General features: G+C 58.7%; 1 protein-coding gene across 1 annotated transcript; it reads right to left on the bottom strand.

Annotated features, from left to right (window-relative positions):
• Positions 1-15,454, bottom strand: TAGLN2 (transgelin 2). The gene is made up of 5 exons (XM_006115188.5): positions 15,307-15,454; positions 3,234-3,429; positions 2,712-2,886; positions 1,545-1,647; positions 1-1,060 (listed from the first exon to the last, which is right to left on the bottom strand). Exons 2-5 carry the CDS (start codon positions 3,411-3,413, stop codon positions 919-921), a joined length of 600 nt encoding a protein of 199 aa, XP_006115250.1. The 5' UTR covers positions 3,414-3,429; positions 15,307-15,454; the 3' UTR covers positions 1-918.
• Between the last annotated feature and the right edge of the window lie 1,924 nt (positions 15,455-17,378).

A 17,378-nucleotide genomic window follows, 5' to 3' on the forward strand; every position in this document is an offset into this window, starting at 1 on the left:
TTATAAACAAGATTTGAGTGATCTTTATTCCAACTGGTGACCTCAGGCACATGCCACAGTGATCAGAGCACAGGAGACAGCTCCAGCCTAGCTCCAGAGCCAGGCATGCAGCACTGCTGGAGTAGCAGGGCTTGGGGTCAAGCAACACGTCACCAGGAGCACTATGGCCCACAGCTCTGGGGAGCTAGCTAGCTCTGGGGTCATGGTGCAATGGACTCCCATGGAAGGGCCGAGCACTTCCTAGCTCCTCCAGACCTGGTGAGAGCACAGCTGCTCCAAACCTTGAGGGAGGGGGACCCGCTGGCTGACAATGCCCTGTCCCAAGCCCCTTGCAAGGTACTGCAGCCTTTCTTCTGAGCCCCAGCAGCTGGAGCCTGGGTTTTGTTACCTAGCACAGGAGAGAATGCAGACAGCTCTGCAGCACAAGCACCGGATTAGATAGGACAGCTGCCAGCTGTAACTGCGAAGGAGATTTGTGGTCCTAAGACTATGGACAGTTCAGCAAAGCCACAAACCTTGCTATCTGGAATGGAAGAGGCAGGTTTGCCACTTCAGAGCCCCAAGCAGGAGAGATCTGGCCTTGGCAGCCAGGGGGGCAAGCCTTGACTGGTCCCAGTGTCAGCCTAGACACTCATTTGGTCCACATGGAAATGGAGTTTGGTCCCTACAGAACTGGGGTGTACAACAGTATGGGGGCGTTTGGGTCTTGCACTGGAGACAAGAGCCCCTCGAGGTGCTGGAATGGGGAGATTTGAAGGCAGACTCAGTGTGAGGCCCTGGCAGGTTACACTGGAGAGGTTTGTTTGCTGGGGATATTCAAGGTACCATGCCCTGATTTTCTAGACTGTAGACAAATATATTAAACCCTAGTGGGAGGGGTGGGAGACAGGGGAGAGGGAGTGCTGCCGTGTGGGCTGATCAGAGGATCTGGCGTGGCATCCCGTAGCCTGTCATGCCTGCCTGGGATGCACCCCGGTTGGTGCCCATCTGCAACCCAATCACATTCTGACCCTCCTTCAGCTTGTCCTCTGAGAAGCCCCGGCGGTTCTCCTTGGATTTCCTGGGAGTGAGGAAAGCATGAGTCAGCGTGGAGGGGACACAGGCAGAGATCTGGGGGGCACCCAATGGCACCCAGTGACCCATACTGAGCTGCAGAGGGGAGGCCCAGCAGGGCACAGTGACTGCTCAGCCTTCACATCACTGGCAACAGAGCCTTCTAGGGCACAGTCAGGCTGGATGAACCGATACCCAGTCACTGTACAAGTGGGCAGAGACCAAGCCCTACAGTCCCCCCTTTGCAGGCTGGGGAGGGGGCAGCAAGATGCTGAAAGGTGCTTGCATCCCTTGTACGCTGGCTGCTGGGCTCAGTCCAGCCTCCCTGTCTGGAGAGTAGAATCCCACATCCAGTGGCTCCAGGCCAGATTGGGACAGAGTACCAAACCCTGAGCTGGGCCATACCTGCTTGGCCTGACACTTCTCCCCTCCCCCAGAGGTCCTGGGTCACAGGGGCTGTTGTGTTACTCAAAGGTTAAAGAGCCACTTACTTGGGGAACCAGTTGGGGTCTCCCACGAAGAGCCCGTCTTCCCGTGTAACAGCCAGACCTCCCAGGTTCATCAGGGTCTTCTGCACGCTGGCCATGTTCTTCCCTGGAGGGCACAGAGACCCTAAGCAACATGCTGCCGTTTGACTCGGGTGCATTCAGCACCAGCAGCGTGCCCAGGGAGCACTGGGGAGGTCAGTAACCCAACCCTACCTGCCAGTGGGGCCTGCAGCTCACCTCAGTTCACCCCCAAAGTCAGTGGCTCACATGCAGAGCCTGAGCAAGGCTCCAGGATAAGCAGTCAGTCTAGAGAACCATGATAATATACCAGGGGTGGCCCATCATTTTGTAGGGGGGGCCACTTCACCAATACTGGTAGTGGTCACAGGCTGGCCCTAGAAGGGGCAGGGCCTCAGGTGGAAGGGGCAGTTCCCTCTAGGCACTGCGTGGGGGAAGATGGAGATTTTGCATGCTCTCCTATGGGGCAGGGGAGCACAGGAGGTCTCTCCTCCTCACCCCTCCCTGCCAGGTGTGCACAGCACCCAGAGGGAGCCACCAGCTGTTCTGAACAGCTGGCAGTTCCCTCTGGCACCACACCCCCCTGGTGGGGAGGGGGAGATTGTGTACTCGATTGGCCTGAGGACACGGCAGGGTGAGCTGGGTCAAACAGCCAGGCAGGCTGGATTCAGCTCCTGGGCTAGATCTTGCTTACACCTGTAATATACCATCCCCAGACTCTTGCTCAAAGCAACCGGCCTGGCCCATCCAAAGGCTATGCATTTGATAGAAGCATCTGCTGTCCCCTGCTAGCAGGCAAAGAGCCTGCTGGGAAAGGGCCAAGCGACTCTGCTAACACTGAGGCAGGAGATCCATGCACCTCTCCCACCCACAGATACAAGGGTGTAAGCTGAGTCACCCAGGGGAGGATCCCCAGGATAAGCAGAGTTGGGGAAGCAGCCTTGTGCTGATGAAGCTAGGACCCCCGTGAAAGGGGTGAGTTTGGATTCATGCACGGCATAAGGGCTGATCTAAGGTGGGCTGCTCACAGAAGGAGTCTTTGCCTTCTCCAGCTCGGAGCTCCCTGCTCCTCCTCATGCCAGGGGTTAAGCATCCTGCATGAGCAAGGGCAGTTGTGTCCATGCCAACCGCTCCCCCCTCAGTTCTCCCTACCTTCCCAGAGATCCACGGTTTGGAAGATGTCAGTGGGGGCGATGCCGTACCGCTCTGCAGCCTGCAGGAACTGAGAGATCTGCTCCATCTGCTTGAAGGCCATGGCTGAGGCCTGGATTTTGGCCACTGGCTCTTGGCCCTTTGGGAAGAGGCTGTTGATGAGTCTGCAGAGCACCTGGACAGGAGGGAAGGACAAAGATAAACCCAGGACTCAGCCAGTGCCCTGGGCTGCTTCCTGTAGCAGCCTCCCCAGCACCCTGTAACAGGGGACAGGGCTGTCTGTGGGGGTTCTTCAGGGCAGAGTCCCCTCTTTCTTTGGGGGCACAGCCAACCTGGCGCCTCTGGTCTTGAGATCTAGGCTGAAACTTTCCCTGACCAGAAGCCATTGCTACAAATGGTGTCTGGTCAAGAAAGCTGGCAACCCTGGAGAGACTTGGGGAATGCTGGCCCATTTTGGAGGGGAAGCTGCCCTGTGCCCCAGCTCCTGGGCAAAAGGGGGGTTCCCACCCCAGTGATCCGCACCGTGCCATCTTTCAGCCACTCCTGGAATTTCTCACGCCCGGGCTCAGGTGCCTGGATGTTGGAGCCGCACTGCGCCAGGATCCACTGGGTGAGGATCTGCTCCAGGTCCAGGTCATACTGCCGGTCAATCCTCTGCTGGACCTCCCGGCTGAGTCCATAGGCTGGTCCCCTGTTTGCCATGGCAATGGTGCAGTGTCTGCAGGGACAACAGAGAAGGGGCAGGTGAGAGAGCCCTTTGCACTCGGAGCCATGATGCAGCAGCACAGAATTTTCCCCAGCTGCTCAAAGTTCAGGGTCTCTACCAGGGAGACCAGGGACAGCCCTCCCTTGTCTGGTGGGGGTAGTTGTCCTGCCATCCTGAAGCAAGGATGCCTGGGCATGGTCACAGGGGGACTGCAGCATCCTCCCTGCAAGCACTGGGGTCTGCATTTGCACCATCTGTCAGAGGCACAGCCTGAAAGCCCTGTGACAGGCCCATTTTGGGGGGAAGAGGGGGAGGGAAGAGGAGAGCCCTGGCCCTGCCCACCCTGTACTGCAGGGGTGGGCAATAATTTTTGCCTGGGGGCCACATCAAAATTTTTTTGAAGTAGCCCCAGGCCACCCTGGAAGGAGCAGAGAGCCTGAACAGGAAGGGGTGGCTGCCCCACCCTCAGACCATGTTTGGTCTGGGGGTGGGAGAGCCCCTTTGCCCCCCTCTTCCCACTAGGCACCCATGTCCTGGAAGAGGCTTGGCATGCTCCCCTGTCCCCAGGCTCTGATTGGCCTGGGGAGCACAGTCTCCACCCCTCTCCCCACCCCCAGCAGAGCACCACCTGCTCCTGGCAGGGCAGGAGGCGGCTTGATGCATTTCCTGCACCCCCAGGCCAATTAAGGGCAGGGCAGAGTGGAGACGGCTTCGGGTGCTTCCCCACCCCCTAGCCCCTAATTGGCCTGGGAGCAGCAAGGCCTCCACAGGTCAGATCCACCCGCTTGGTGGGCCACACCCATGGAGGCCCCTTTTGCCCACCCCTGCTGTACTGGGCCTCTCCTAGCCAGCTCAAAGCATCAAGCCAGCAGGGCAGAGACCCTGGGTTCAGCTGTTTGAGCTTTTGAAATCCTTGTCCCCGGCACGGCCTCCTACATACACCCTGGCCTTGCCCCACTGCGCAGAGCCCCAGGGGAAGCACTGACTATAGGAAGCTGTGCTGGTGCCAGGCTATGCCCCCTGCACTGTTGCCCAGGCTCTGCAAGGGCCCAGGCCCTGCCTTCTGGACAGAGGGAACTTTCTTCCTGCCTGGGAGCCCTGAGAGCTGGGATCAACCCACCCGCCCAGCTCCCAGGTTCCCCAAGCAGCCAGTCACTGCAAGCTCACTGGAGCCACCAAGCCCTTGCTGACCCCACAGAATGAGGAACTGCCTTTGCTTGACCCCACTGCAGCAGGTTACCAGGGGCCTTCCCCATCAGTGCCTATCACCCGCCCCTGCTGCAGAGCAGGTCTCTCCAGAGACCCCCCCCAGGAGCCAGCTCCCAGACACACCAGCAGCAGCAGGGCCCTTGCACCCTTCCCTGGGCTGCCTCATCCAGTGTCAAGCTGCATTTCCCAGCCCCGGGGCCAGTCTGGGAGAGCCCACTGCGACCGACAGGGGTGTGACCTGAGATGGGGCTGGCAAGGAGCAGACCAGACGGATTGTGCTCCCCAGGGAGCGTAATTCAGAATGCCTCCCCTCCCCCGCAGCCCAGGGCTGCCTTTTCACAAGGCCCCCGAGCCCCCCCGGGAAGGAAGGAAGCTTTGCTGGAATTTCCTTTGCTTCCAGGGACAGTTCGATCTCACCAGCTGCGTGGGGATGGGCTCCAGGCCGGGCTCCCTTTGCAGCACTGTAGGGTCAGCCCTGCTCCGGGCCCCTCAGATGGTGGCTCAGACACCGCCTCCCCCCCCAAACCCTCCTGGGCCAAAGCCTCCTCTGCAAGGCTGGGGCAGTTGGATTGCAGGGCAGGAGAGAGGCGATTGTAAAGGAAACTGCTGCCATCTAGGAGGCTGTGCGCAGGGCAAGCTCTCCCTAGGGTGGGAAAGGGCCTGTCCTAGAGCCCGTCTTCCCTGCCCGCCCCTGCCGTCCAGGCACATTCCAGCCCTAATCTCTGGAATGCAGCTCTGTGCCGGGGCCAAGCAGGATGTGCCAGGGCCTCGGCCCACTTCCAGGCTGCCTGAGGAGGCCAGGAGCCCCCCCCCCCCCCCCCCGCTACGTGGAGCCTTATGGGAACTGGGGCCATAGGACAGATACAGACAGGGCCAGAGCAGAGGTGCTGCCAGTCCAGCCCTTGGCTGGCTCTTCGGCTCACAGCTGACACCCCATGTAAACAGATATCTTCCCCCTGCCCTTAGCTGGGATCATCCTCTCAATCCCATTTGCTCTGCCCCTCCTCCCCCCAGGCCAGCTGGGGCAGGCTGGTGTCTCAGGCAGCACCAGGCTTTGGGAAGGGGGGGGAGGGAAAGAGGGAGGAGTGAAATTCTGGAGTCACAGAATCCTGCACCTCTGGCCAGGGAGAGTTCATCCTCCCATCGTGAAGGTGGGCAGGAGACCTCTTCCCCTCTGCAAGGGCTGCGGGCAGCACCTCCACCTGGGGAAGGGGAGGGGCCGTCTTGCTGTCAGTGCCTGGCCAGGAAGCCATGAGTGCTAGGAGACAGAGCGAGGCCACACTGGGGGCTGTACAAAGGGCTCCCCTGGCTGGGAGAGACTGGGATTCCTGCCTCCCCGAGAGAGCTAGACACGCTGAAATTACCCCAGCCTAGGAACCAGGCACCTGCAGCATGTGGGCGCAAAGGGGGTCGTACCCAGGAGCTGCAGAGAAGGCTGGGCTGTGAGGAGGGCAGTGGGTGGGGCTGGGCAGGAGGAGCCGTGACCAGGGATGGGGCACATGGGCAGCTCTGCTGTGACTCCTGGAGGAAGAAAGCAGCAGCATTTGATGCGCCCAAGCCTGGGGACCATCTGTGTCCGCAGGGCAGCGCTAGCAGAGTCTCGGGGAGAGGGCGCCCAGGTGCCTACTCTCACAGGGCCTTTTGGACCGTGCTGGATGCAGTGAGCAGGACAGCAACCACCTCCTTCTAGAGCAAACTGCAACTGCCTCTGGCTGGGATCCGGACACTCCCTGATAAGAGCCTGCCAGGCCCTCTCCCCTGCCCCCACGCAGGGCTGAGCCAACAGCCCCCACCATGACGCTGCACCAGTGTTTCCGGGACAGCAACTTATCACCTTTGCAGGGCACTTCCTGCTCCCAGGGTGATGCTAGCGAGTGGGGCTGCTTGGGTAGGAAGTGGTGGGGGGAGGAGGGGTGTGATTTCAGTTCCCTCCCAGCTAGTCTGCAGGGGGAGGTTCCCAGGGGGCCAGTTGCAGCCTTTCCTGGGTGCCTCCGAGTGCACCGCTCCCTCCCACTTCCAAGGGCTGCTTTAAATCCTGACCTGCAGTTGGTCAGATGGGGGGGGGGGGGGGGGGGGGCGCACAACCCAGAGGCACGTGGGCGCCCAGCAGGCTGGCTCCCCACCCCCCACGACCAAGCTGACCCTGCCAGGACCCAGGCCGACCCAGCACCCACCCGTCCTCTGGAATGTTTGCTAGGGTTGAGAAACCGCCCTGGGGCCCAAGGGAGCAGGGGGCAATTGCGATTGAGCAACTTGGCCCTTTACTCATGTCTGGAGACTGTCAGTTTGGCTCCCTGCAGCCTCCCCTAGAGATGCCACCTTGAGACAAACCCAGGGGGTTCTCCAACTGGGGAGGGAGGGTCACAACCCCTCCGAGGTCACCAGATTATGTGGGGGTGGGGAGACGACAGCTTCCAACCCTGCTTTGCCTCCCGCATTTAGAATAGCATTCAATAAAAACGTGAAACACTTTTCTGAATATGGGAGGGGTTGCAGGGAGGGGCTTGCAGTGTGAAGCTCAGGGGCAACACAGCTCTGGCCACAGAGGATGGGCCAAAGGTGCCATGGGCCAGGGAGGCAGCAGGTCTGGGCACGGCTCCTGTGGCTGGGAGCAGGTTTGGTACCACATGGCCAAGGAGGGGGTGCTAGGAAGGAGCATGCCCCTAGATAGGCCCCCATCCCAACACAGCTGAGCCAGCTGGGAATGGGGTTCCCAGGTGCATGGGGGGAGGGGAGATATTCCAGAGCTGGAAGGCCGAGTCTATTCCCCCTGCCAGGCTACAGATGCTCAAGGGAGGGGCCTGAGCCTCTGTGCCAAGCTGACCCGAAATGCTCTTTCCAGAGGTACTTGAGCAGTCAGGAGTGGGGGGGGGGGGCTGAAGAGGAGCCAGTGATCCCCTGAACCCCCAGTGCCAGGGATCCCACCAGGTCCAGGCTGCAGGGCTTTGCTACAGTTCAGAGCTCACCCAGCTTCCTGGGCACAAGGGAAGGGACAAGCCACCACCAAGCTTGCCTGGGAAAGCAGCTGCAGCCCCTCCCCCCCCCCCACTCCCAACTTACCAGCCCCCCCCTCACAGAGACTGTCAGTGGCTCCTGCCTGCCTGGCCCCAGGGGTGCCCGTATGCACCCTCCACTGGCTCTGCACTTATGGGACGGAAGTGGCAGCCCCTGGCCGGGGGTGAGGGGCGTGCCAGGAGGACAGCTAGCTCTGAAGGCAGGAGAGGGAGCCTGGGTGGGTCTGTGCCCATCAGCTGGGAGCCCTTCACAGCAGAGCAGGCATTGCCCAAGAAGCCAGCCCCTGAAGGCTACCTCCCCTCCCTGCCACATGCCAACTCCCAGCCCTCCGTGCTACAGGCAGCGCTTTCCCATTTGGGGCAGCTGGCTAGCACCACCCACGCGGTGGGGAACAGGCTGCAGCAAGTCCTGTCCCAGCCTTTCCGAAGCACCTCCTGCTGCACTGGGCTTGCCCTCCCTTCCCACCACCACACACAGGGAGCCCAGCTCTCCGCTGGTTTAGCTCATTCGTGGGTCCCAGCCTGGTTGTGGGCAACAATAGCCAGTCCACTCAGGGTGCACCCTGATCCTCCTGGCCAGGCCAGCCCTAGCCAGGACCAGGCAGCCACTGCTACAGAGGGAGAGGGGGGGGGGTGGGAAAAATGTCACAGTCTGTGGGGTCAGCCCTCCAAGCCACAGGCAAGGAGTGAGGGGGGAGCAGCAGCATCCATGGCAGCGCTGCTAAGAGGAGACCCCCACCCTGCCTTCTATCTCCACCGCTGGGAAGAGGCACCTTCTCTACTAGAGCACCTCACACCCACACCAGGCAGGAGAGAGATCAGCCGTGCCAGCCCCTCAGCCACACTCCTACAGACCCAGCTCCCATCAGACACATGCTGGCAGAACCAGGACGAGGCGCTGGCTTCTGCTCCTGCCCCCCTCGTTAGCTGCACAGTCTCAAACCCAGGACAGTCCAGGGCATGTGGGAACCCAGCCCAGCCCCTCGGCAATGCGTCATGCAGAGATGGGCTCAGAAGACAGGGCTTGGCTTCCCTCCAGAGGGGGTTAGGTCTGTTTGCCGCCTACCAAGCCAGCTGTTGGCTATGAAGCAGGCCTGGGCCAGAGGAGTCTGTGCCAGTTCTCCATTCATCCTGCCAGGTGCGGCACGCTGACAGCACACAGCTTTGTCCCAGCACGTTAGGGAAGGAGGAAAGCTATGCCAGCTCGTTTCCCAGAACAGTCCCTACACAGCAGCCACGACTGCCTGGGGGGCAGGCCTGCTGCTGAAATATAGATCGGGCTACCTCGGCCACACAGCCAAGTGCACAGACACATCTGGGACCAGGGGATGTAGTGTGCTTGCAGGCTGGGTGGCTGGCTGGCAGGCAAGCAGGAACTTGGGATTCACCATGATCCCTTCCCGAACACACTCCCCATGTGTACCTGGGACATAGGGACAAGAGGGTCATTGAGGAAAGGGGGTGTGGCCTCTGTCTACATGGACAAACTGGAAAGAGTCCAGAGTAGGGATGTAATAGTGTAGTCGATTAACCGACAAGCAAAAGCTTATAGGTTAATGCTATAGACTACATGCATCCCCTTCTTGCCCTTGCCAATAAATGTTTTAGCAGGCTGGCCAGTGGCCCGGCTCAGTCCTGGCTCACATTGGGTCCAGGATCTACCTACCCCCACTGTGGCTCTGCATTTAAAGTATATTAAGAGCCAGGTGGACAGGCAGCCCAGTTCAATCCGGCTTGTGCCAGGTCCAGGAGTTCAGCCCCTCCCCTGGACATGGGCTGCTGCTGCCACCCTGCGCTGATACAGAGGCCACAGCACAGAGTGGCCAGGGGTGCCTTGGCAGTGGGACCAGCCCTGCCCCTGGGGACTACAGAATAGTCCACTAAACCTCATGAATTCTTATTGGTAAGCAACTATTCATTAACCGATATTTAACATCCCTAGTCCAGAGAAGAGCAACAATAAGGATTAAGGGTCTAGAAAACAAGCTAGGAGAGAAGATTAAAAAATGGGATTTGTTGTTCAGTCTGGAAAAGAGAAGACCGGGAGGTCGCATCACTGCTCTCAAGTAACTAAAAAGATTGTTACAAGGAGGAGGGAGAAAAATTGTTCTCCTTGCCTCGGATAACAGGACACAAAGCAATGGGCTTAAATTGCAGCAAGGGAGCTTTCGGTTGGACATTAGGAAAAGCTTCCTGCCTGGGTGGTTAAGCACAGGAATAAATTGCCTAGGAAGATTGTCACAACCTGCTCTTAAAAATCTCCAGTGATGGCAAACACCGGTCAGGGATGATATAGATCATGCTTGGTCCTGCCATGAGGGCAGAGAACTGGACCCGATGGCCTCAAGGTCTTTTCCTGTTCTATGATTCTATATGGCATTATGGAGACCATGGGCCAGCTACTTAATCCAGTCTTGCAACACAGGAGTAGGTTGGAAAAATTGTAGCAGGCTCAGAAAAGAGCACTAACGATCTGGTCTCATCTAAGGAACATCTCCAGATGAGTGCCATCTGAGCTTGGAGACCAAGAGTAACTCACCTCAGAGAGGCAACACCCTGTAGCAAAAGATCTAACTGGCCAGAGGAGCAAACTGAAATGTGCAAAGTGCTAACTGGAAAGCAACAGCAGGTTAAGTGATGGTAATTAGCCACTGAGCAAATTGGCAAGGGATGTAGGGGACTCTGGATCCCGTGAAGATTTTACATGGAGCTTGGACATTCAAGATACAGGGGCTCAGCTGTCAGATCTGGATTGGAGGCCAGAATCTGTGGGAGGAAGTAGGGGGGCTGGAAGACTCTGGGCTGAGTTAAGCAGTCACTCAGACTGGGTGATCACAGCTGTCTCTTCAGGCCTTGAAATCTAAGGGAATGTGTCTTTAATTGGGTTCCAGCAGGATCCTGTGGTCTGGAGAGCATCAGGCTACACTGACCCATTATTCTGTCTGGAGACAGCAAAATGAAAACCCTGCCCAATGGACAGGCCCAGGTGCCTGCAAGCCAGTCTGCCAGGCCAAATGCTGCACTGGGAACACGGGCTGAGGAGAAAGCCCCCATCCCAGCCAGGAAGGGAGCTGTGAGCAGCCATGGCTAGAAGCCACCAGCAGGCTGGAGATCGGTTTGCATTGTTTACAGGCATCTCTTCACTCCCTTATCTGCACTTCCACCTGCCCGCCAAGAGGGACCTGCAGGCACTATGAAAAGCTGGTTGAGGGCTGTCTCCCGAGCTTCCCCAACCCCCATGCCAAGCTGTGCATCAGCTCGACAGACAGAATGGGCGGCCGGGCACCCTAGAGGGTCAGAGCCCATTTCCACTGCAGCTTGGCAGTTAGAGTGACAGCAAGTAGGGCACTGCCTGCACCCAAGGGCTAAGAGAGCAGAGGGAGAGACAGCACCCCACTCCCCACAAGTGGAGACGGATTCTGCTGCTTAGCTAGAGGCTCTTAGCAAGGGTTCTGGGAGAGGACAGGCCCAGAAGAGGCAGGAAGGGGGATTTCAGAAGGGCCAGTGCAGACACTGGTCAGAGGCTCTACTACGCAGTCTCAGAACAGGCAGAGCTTCTGGAGAATGGGAGCAGAGGGGGCAGCCCTCCAGGCTGGGCCAGGAGTGGCCGAAGTGTGTGAGAAAGGCAGCTCCCCTGAAACATTAGCAGCCCTGGGCTCAGAGCCAAGGAAACCAGCAGTAACTGAAATTGGTGGAGACAGGGCTGATTTCCTGCCACAGATGGAGTCTGCTGGAGACAGGAGCACATTGCAAGGGGGAGTCTGGAAGACAAGAGAGCCAGCCCTGGGGGAAGGGAGAGGATGCTACTGAATCCTGCAGAGCAGGAAGCAGCCACCCATGTTTAGCATCTAGGTGGCCAGGAAGCAGTAAGCTCTGGGGGAAAACTGATTCCCCACTCCCCCCACCCCCACACATCTGCACAGGCAGAGCAAGTTACAGCTGCCGAAGTGAGAAGTCGCCACAAACAGGAAACCCCCTGGAAGTGTGGGCAGGTCACCTGGGGATGTTGCTATGGCACCAGAACACAAGCCAACCACAGACCCAAAAGTTCAGGGCACTGCCACTCTAGGGTACCATGAGGGCTGCACACTCACATGGGCACAGCTGGAGCACAGGGCTCCATGAGGCACGCGCCTGGGTAGACACCCCAAGCAAAGGACTCTCTGGCTAAGCACTGTCAAGGAAGGGAGCCCGTCAGCAGCTAGGACAAACCCCATGCTGGGCCCGTGGGCAGAGAGCAAACAGCAGCTCAGGATAAGGAAAAGCCTCGCCTTCACCTGCAGAGGGGTTTGGACACAGCTCTGCTGTAGCTTGTCTCTCCCCACCCCCGGGGCACTACGGTAACCACCTGGCTGGTGCTGACTGCCCTGGCCAGTTCTGAAACCAACTTGCCAGAAAAAAAAATTAATCTGCCTGTTTGGGGTGGGCTTGTTTTTAAGTGTGGGTCAAAGTAGTAACTCTCCCGCAGTCCTGCCATGCTGCAGTATTTTTTGTCCTGTTAAAGATGGTAGAGTTCTTACTTCTGCAGTTTAAGAAAGGAACTGATGGTATCAATCTATACATGTTCTCTCTAGATACTGTAAGCGGCCTTTGGGGGGGTGGTGCAGATTTGCCTAGAGTTTGGGGTGCAGCAGGCTTCCTTTGGGGACTGCTGATCTGTGTTTCAAAGGTGGTAACCTAAACAGGAGTCAGAGTCTGCAGCTACAAGCTGGTAGGAGGCCATGATAGAGGCCAGGAGGAAGGAGCCACATGGCTCACCCCTCCTCCTGCCACACCCTCATCCACTTCCAGCCCATGTTCAAGAAGGCACTGACCCAGCTGCTGCCTTGTGAGGGCCAGGGCCAGCCCCAGCTGGGAGGGCCTGCAGCCCCAGGGCAGGTGAGCCATAAGGAAGCCCACCCTCGCAGATGCAGCCCTCATGCCTTAGGGGCCAGCTCCTTGGAGGCTGGACAGTCTCTGCACCCCACTCAGAGCTGGAGATCTTCCTGCTCAAAGCTGGGCTGCCTAGGATTAGCCCCAAGCAGGCCAGCTCTTCGGGACTCTTGGCAGGGTGGGCTGCACCTGCCTTTCCAATTTGCAGTTCCCAGAACTGGGCTCCCATGGGGCAGAAAGAGTCAAATCAGCATCTTATGAAACTTTACAAGGCAGAGTCTCCTCCTCCCCCTGTCCCCCAATCTTCCCAATTTTCAGGGACTCCACCAGCTGCAGAGAGATGCTCATTACGGAGGGGAATAAAAATGCCAGCTCTGCCCGCCCCTGGAGACGTGCCAGCGCTAAGCAGGTCAATTCACACAAACAGCAGCTGCTGTTTCGTGGGGTGGTTTGACTTTATGGAAGCCCTCGATTCAGCAGTGAGCAGAATCCAGTGAAATATTCCCACCCCAGCGCACAGGCTGTTAACACAGCTCTTCATCTGCTGCCCCACAAGCCCAGGCCTGCAGCACAGCCAGTTCAGCAAGCGTCTGTCGTGCTCAATTGGGAGCTGGACCCTCATTACACAGGGCCCCAAACAAAGCCAGAGCCCATGACCCCTCCCTCTCGGTCACTGATGAGAGCAGGGCCAGTGTATGTTCCTAGCCATCAAGCAGCCTGGGAGCAGGGTGGGCTCTCCCGTCCCAAGAACCCATCTGAGTTTGCTGCTGTCACACAAGAGATGTCAATAAGGGCTCCGAGTGATCCCATTCATCCCAGTTACCTGCAGTACCCTCGCCCCACCCTGCACAGAGTGCTGGAGGCCAAACCCAGAGCCTGCAAGCACCCCCAGGCTAGTCCCAGTCCAATTCCACAGGCGCTGTCTACACAGCCTCCAACCACCTCAACTGTACCCCTGGTGTGGCTGTGAGGGTCACACCGACCAAACGTACAGCTGGAGCCCAGCCAGACTTGGCCAGCAGGGGAGGCACCCCTCCACCACATCCACACTGGAGGCCTCTGCTGATTTAGCTACTGTAGAGCCCCACCCTACCTAGAACCAAACTGCTAGACCCCTGATTCTCAGCCTTGCCAGAGCATGGTGCCCCTTTCAGGAGACTGGTCTTTGGTACACCAAGTTTCACCTCACAAACTACTTGTCTAGTTGAGTGCGCAAAGATACAAGCATCTCAGCACTGACCAGTTATAACAACTATAAAAATCAATCAACTGGAACGTCAATGTTGTACTGACATCTCCCTGCCTAGTCTATAAAGTCACGTTGCCCAAATAACCACATGTGGCTAGTGTGTTGTACATAATTTGAGACCACTAGCCACACTCAGCTACATTAGTCGGGAAAATGGACAATAGTTCACTATAGTGGTGACTGCTTCAGAAGTAGCTGGACACCACAGCTATAAAGCAAGCAGTGGTCCCGTAGCACCTTAGAGACAAACATACATGTACATATAATCATGGGCTTTCTGGGTAAAACCCACTTTTTCACACTAACACGGCTACCCCTCCGAGTTTATAAAGCAGTACGCTGTGGTTTGCATTGATTTGGCAAGTGCTTTTTCGGTCACCCGTTTTAACACAGCTATCTGGAGGAGATGACTACTCCCCACATGCCCTAGCTGTTAGACACACACCAGCCTTCCTTGCTTCCCCGTGGGGGCGGTCCCAGTCTCTGAAGACGGGACTTTCACATCCCAGCCTGGGAAAAGCACCCTGGAGGTTACAAATCCAGGGCAGTCCCTTCGCACCACGCTATCAAGTGAGTGCAGCCGCACCCTGTCCAGCCACAGCTAGAGGGAAAGGGTTTAGGAGCTAGAGAGCTGCCAGGCCTCCCTTTGCGCTCAGTGGAAACAGCCTTAGCCTGCCTCAGGGGCCAGGTGTGGCAGTGCCAAGTGGCCTGTTCCACAGGGCAGGCCAAAGGCGTCTCAGTCCTACCGCTCTCAGCGCTTTTAGAGGCAAAGCCCTGGAACTCCACCAGCATCTGGGGAGTTGGGTCAGACCCAGAAGCGGCTACTTTTTCCTTTTTTAGAGAGAAACGCGGGCCCTGGCGGGGAGACGGCTTGGACGGAGTCGTCAGGCCCGCGCTGGCCTTTGTAACCACCCTGCTGCCTGCCAAGCTGGGGAGCTCAAGGCAGGGGGAGGAGCGCGGGGCTGGAGCCAGCTGCAGCGTTTGCCCAAGTTGCCTGATTTATAAGGAGTTGTTGTAGCAACAGGCGGCAGGCTCCAGCCCTGGTCTCCGTCACGGCTCGCGGAGGGGTCATGATCGCCCATGAGACAGCAGTTCCTGGCTTGCCCCGCCGCCGCCAAGCGCCCGGCCCCGAGCGGAGCAGCGTCCCACCCCGACTTCGCTCCTTACGCGGGCGCCTGCCGGCCCGCTCCAGCCGCGGCCCCCGCGCCCCTAGGGTGGGGAGCCAGCCCCAGCGCCGGGCAAAGCCACCCCCTTTCCCGAGCCCCACCTCCGGCCCAGCCACCCCAAGAGACGTAGGGCAGCTCTGCCCAGTGGGGGAGCCCGCGCCGGGGCAGCCCGCGGTAACGCACATGGGGCTACCAGCGCACGTGGCTCTGGGGCGCCACCCCGGCCCGCCTGGGGTAGGAGACCGGGAAGGGGAGGGGAGCGGGTCGCGGCACCTGCAGCACCCCCCCCCCCCCGGGAAGGGGCAGCCCCAACCCGGCCGCGCCCCTCGTGGGACAAGCTGCGGCCGCGGGGACCCGCCGGGCGCGGCGCGGCTCTGACCTGCTGGTGGCGACTCGAAGCGATGCTGGGATGGGGCCGCACCCAAGCCGCGCGGCTATTTGAGGGCTGATGTCAGCGCCCGGGGGGGGCGGTGCCGGGAAGGGACTTAAAGGGGCCGGAGCCTCGGCCCAGCCTCGAGGGGCGCGGCGCCGGGGGATTTGGGGGCAGGGTGCGCTTTGCTCCGGGCCGTGGGGCACCTACCGGGGAGCAGGGGCTGAGTTCAGGGAGGCGACTCCAGCACAAATCTCCGGGGTCTGCTGGGACAACCCTCCCCCGAAAGCCCCTTCAGCCTCCCCGCCATGGAGGCCAGGCTGTAGATATCGGCCAGTGACTAATCCCCCCCCCCTCCCCGCCCATTGTCGCGTTTCACAGCCCTTCCCGGGTTCCAGCTCAACTCCCCGAACACGGTCCCTGCTTGGCTTTAAACCTCCCCCTCCCTCCACCGTTTCCAGGCACCGAAAAGCCAAACCCAGAGACAATTCTGCCCACACTCAAGCTCCATCCTGCCCTCCCCCACTGATCTTCCTTCCACCCATTGTACAGTGGAGATCCTGGGAGCCCCTTAGCCAGCGGTTTTCACACTTTTTTCTCTTGTCCCAGTTGAAGACAATTGCTGATGCTGCCACCCAACATAATTTGACTAGAGTGTGGGCCCCGGGGTGAGGCTTTGGGGTGTAGGAGGGGCCTCTAGCCTTGGGTTAGCCATGCAGCAGGGGTGCTAAGACAGCTTCCTGCCTCTCCTGGCACTGCAGACCATGCTGAACCCCAGGATTAGCCAGCGGCAGATTCCCAGCCATTGGCAGTGCGGAGCTAGTTCTCCAGGCAGGGGCAATGGGTGGAGCCCTGTGCGCTCTCCCCAACCCCCCTAGGAGCCGGGCCTGCTGCTGGCCGTTTCTGGGTCACAACGCAGTCTGCAATGGCAGGACATGCAGGGAGCTAGCTGCCTTAGGCCCGCCCGCCCCCCCCCCCCCTCAATCACTTGATTCTCCTGCAGCAATGAGACCCAGTGCTTGGCATTCCACCACCCAGTACTGGGTCGCCACTGCTAGTTTGAAAACCACTGGTTTAGTGTAACCCCCTGCACAAGGCAAAATAACTGGCAGAGAAACATCCATCCTGAATGAACATTTGTCAGCGATGGCTCTTGAGTGAATTGTTCCAGTGGCTAATCCCTCTCACTGTTACCAGTGTGCCCCTTATGTCCCACCTGAATGTGTCTAATTGCAGCTTCTAGCCACTGGTTCACGTTAGCCCTTTCTCTGCTAGAGCCTGTTATTACATTTCTGCTCCCCAGGTAGCTACTTACCGGCTGTGATCAAGTCACCCGTCCGCTGTTCTTTGTTAAGCTAGATGGAGTCTCACCCCAGAAGGCAGGTTTTCCAGTCCTTTAATCATTCCTGTGGCTCTGCTCTGACTCTCTCCAATGTATCAACATCCTTCTTGACTTGTGGGCACCAGAATGGGATACAGGAACTGGCAGGTGGTCACACCAGTGCCAAATTGAGGGGCAGTAACCTCTTTACTCCAAACCAAGATTTCCCTGTTTATGCTTCCCTGGATCACATTAGCTCTTCGGGCCACAATATTGCACTGGGAGCCCATCTTCAGATGATTATCCACATGGGTGGTGGGTGAAGGTAGGGAATGGGGGAGGCAAGCCCCCAGTCCTGCCCATTCTGTTCAGGCCCCACCCACATGGGAGCAAAGCCCTCTCCCCAGCACCATAGGGAGGTGGTGCGGCATGCAACCCCAGCCTCCTTGGCCCCAGAGCATGGAGAGGGTGGGCGCTCACGATCAACAACACTCTGCCCCCAGTACGCCTACCGTAGACATTCTGGGGGCAGAGTATGGGTGGGGCCAGGCTGGCGGTTTGGGAAGTCAGTGTCTTCTCCCGCCTCATACCCACTGCCCCTGATTATCCACCAGAACCATCAAATCCTTCCCAGAGTTCCTGCTTCCCAGGAGGGGCCTCCATCGTGTAAGTTCAGCCCGCACTCATTGTTCCTAGCTGTGCACATTTAGCCATATTAAAACATAGAGGCTGTGTCTAGACTGGCATGATTTTCCGCAAA

The sequence above is a fragment of the Pelodiscus sinensis genome, chromosome 22, assembly GCF_052426305.1.
Source record: "Pelodiscus sinensis isolate ZL-2025 chromosome 22, ASM5242630v1, whole genome shotgun sequence".
Taxonomy (NCBI): Eukaryota; Metazoa; Chordata; order Testudines; family Trionychidae; genus Pelodiscus; species Pelodiscus sinensis.

Bases quoted from the DNA above. Each gene is read 5' to 3' on its own strand.
- TAGLN2 (XM_006115188.5), bottom strand. From the start codon at position 3,413: ATGGCAAACAGGGGACCAGCCTATGGACTCAGCCGGGAGGTCCAGCAG. The intron at 1,648-2,711 runs GTAGGGAGAACT...TGTGCCCTCCAG, and splicing joins AACCGTGGATCTCTGGGAAG to GGAAGAACATGGCCAGCGTG. The intron at 1,061-1,544 runs GTAAGTGGCTCT...CCTCACTCCCAG, and splicing joins GACCCCAACTGGTTCCCCAA to GAAATCCAAGGAGAACCGCC.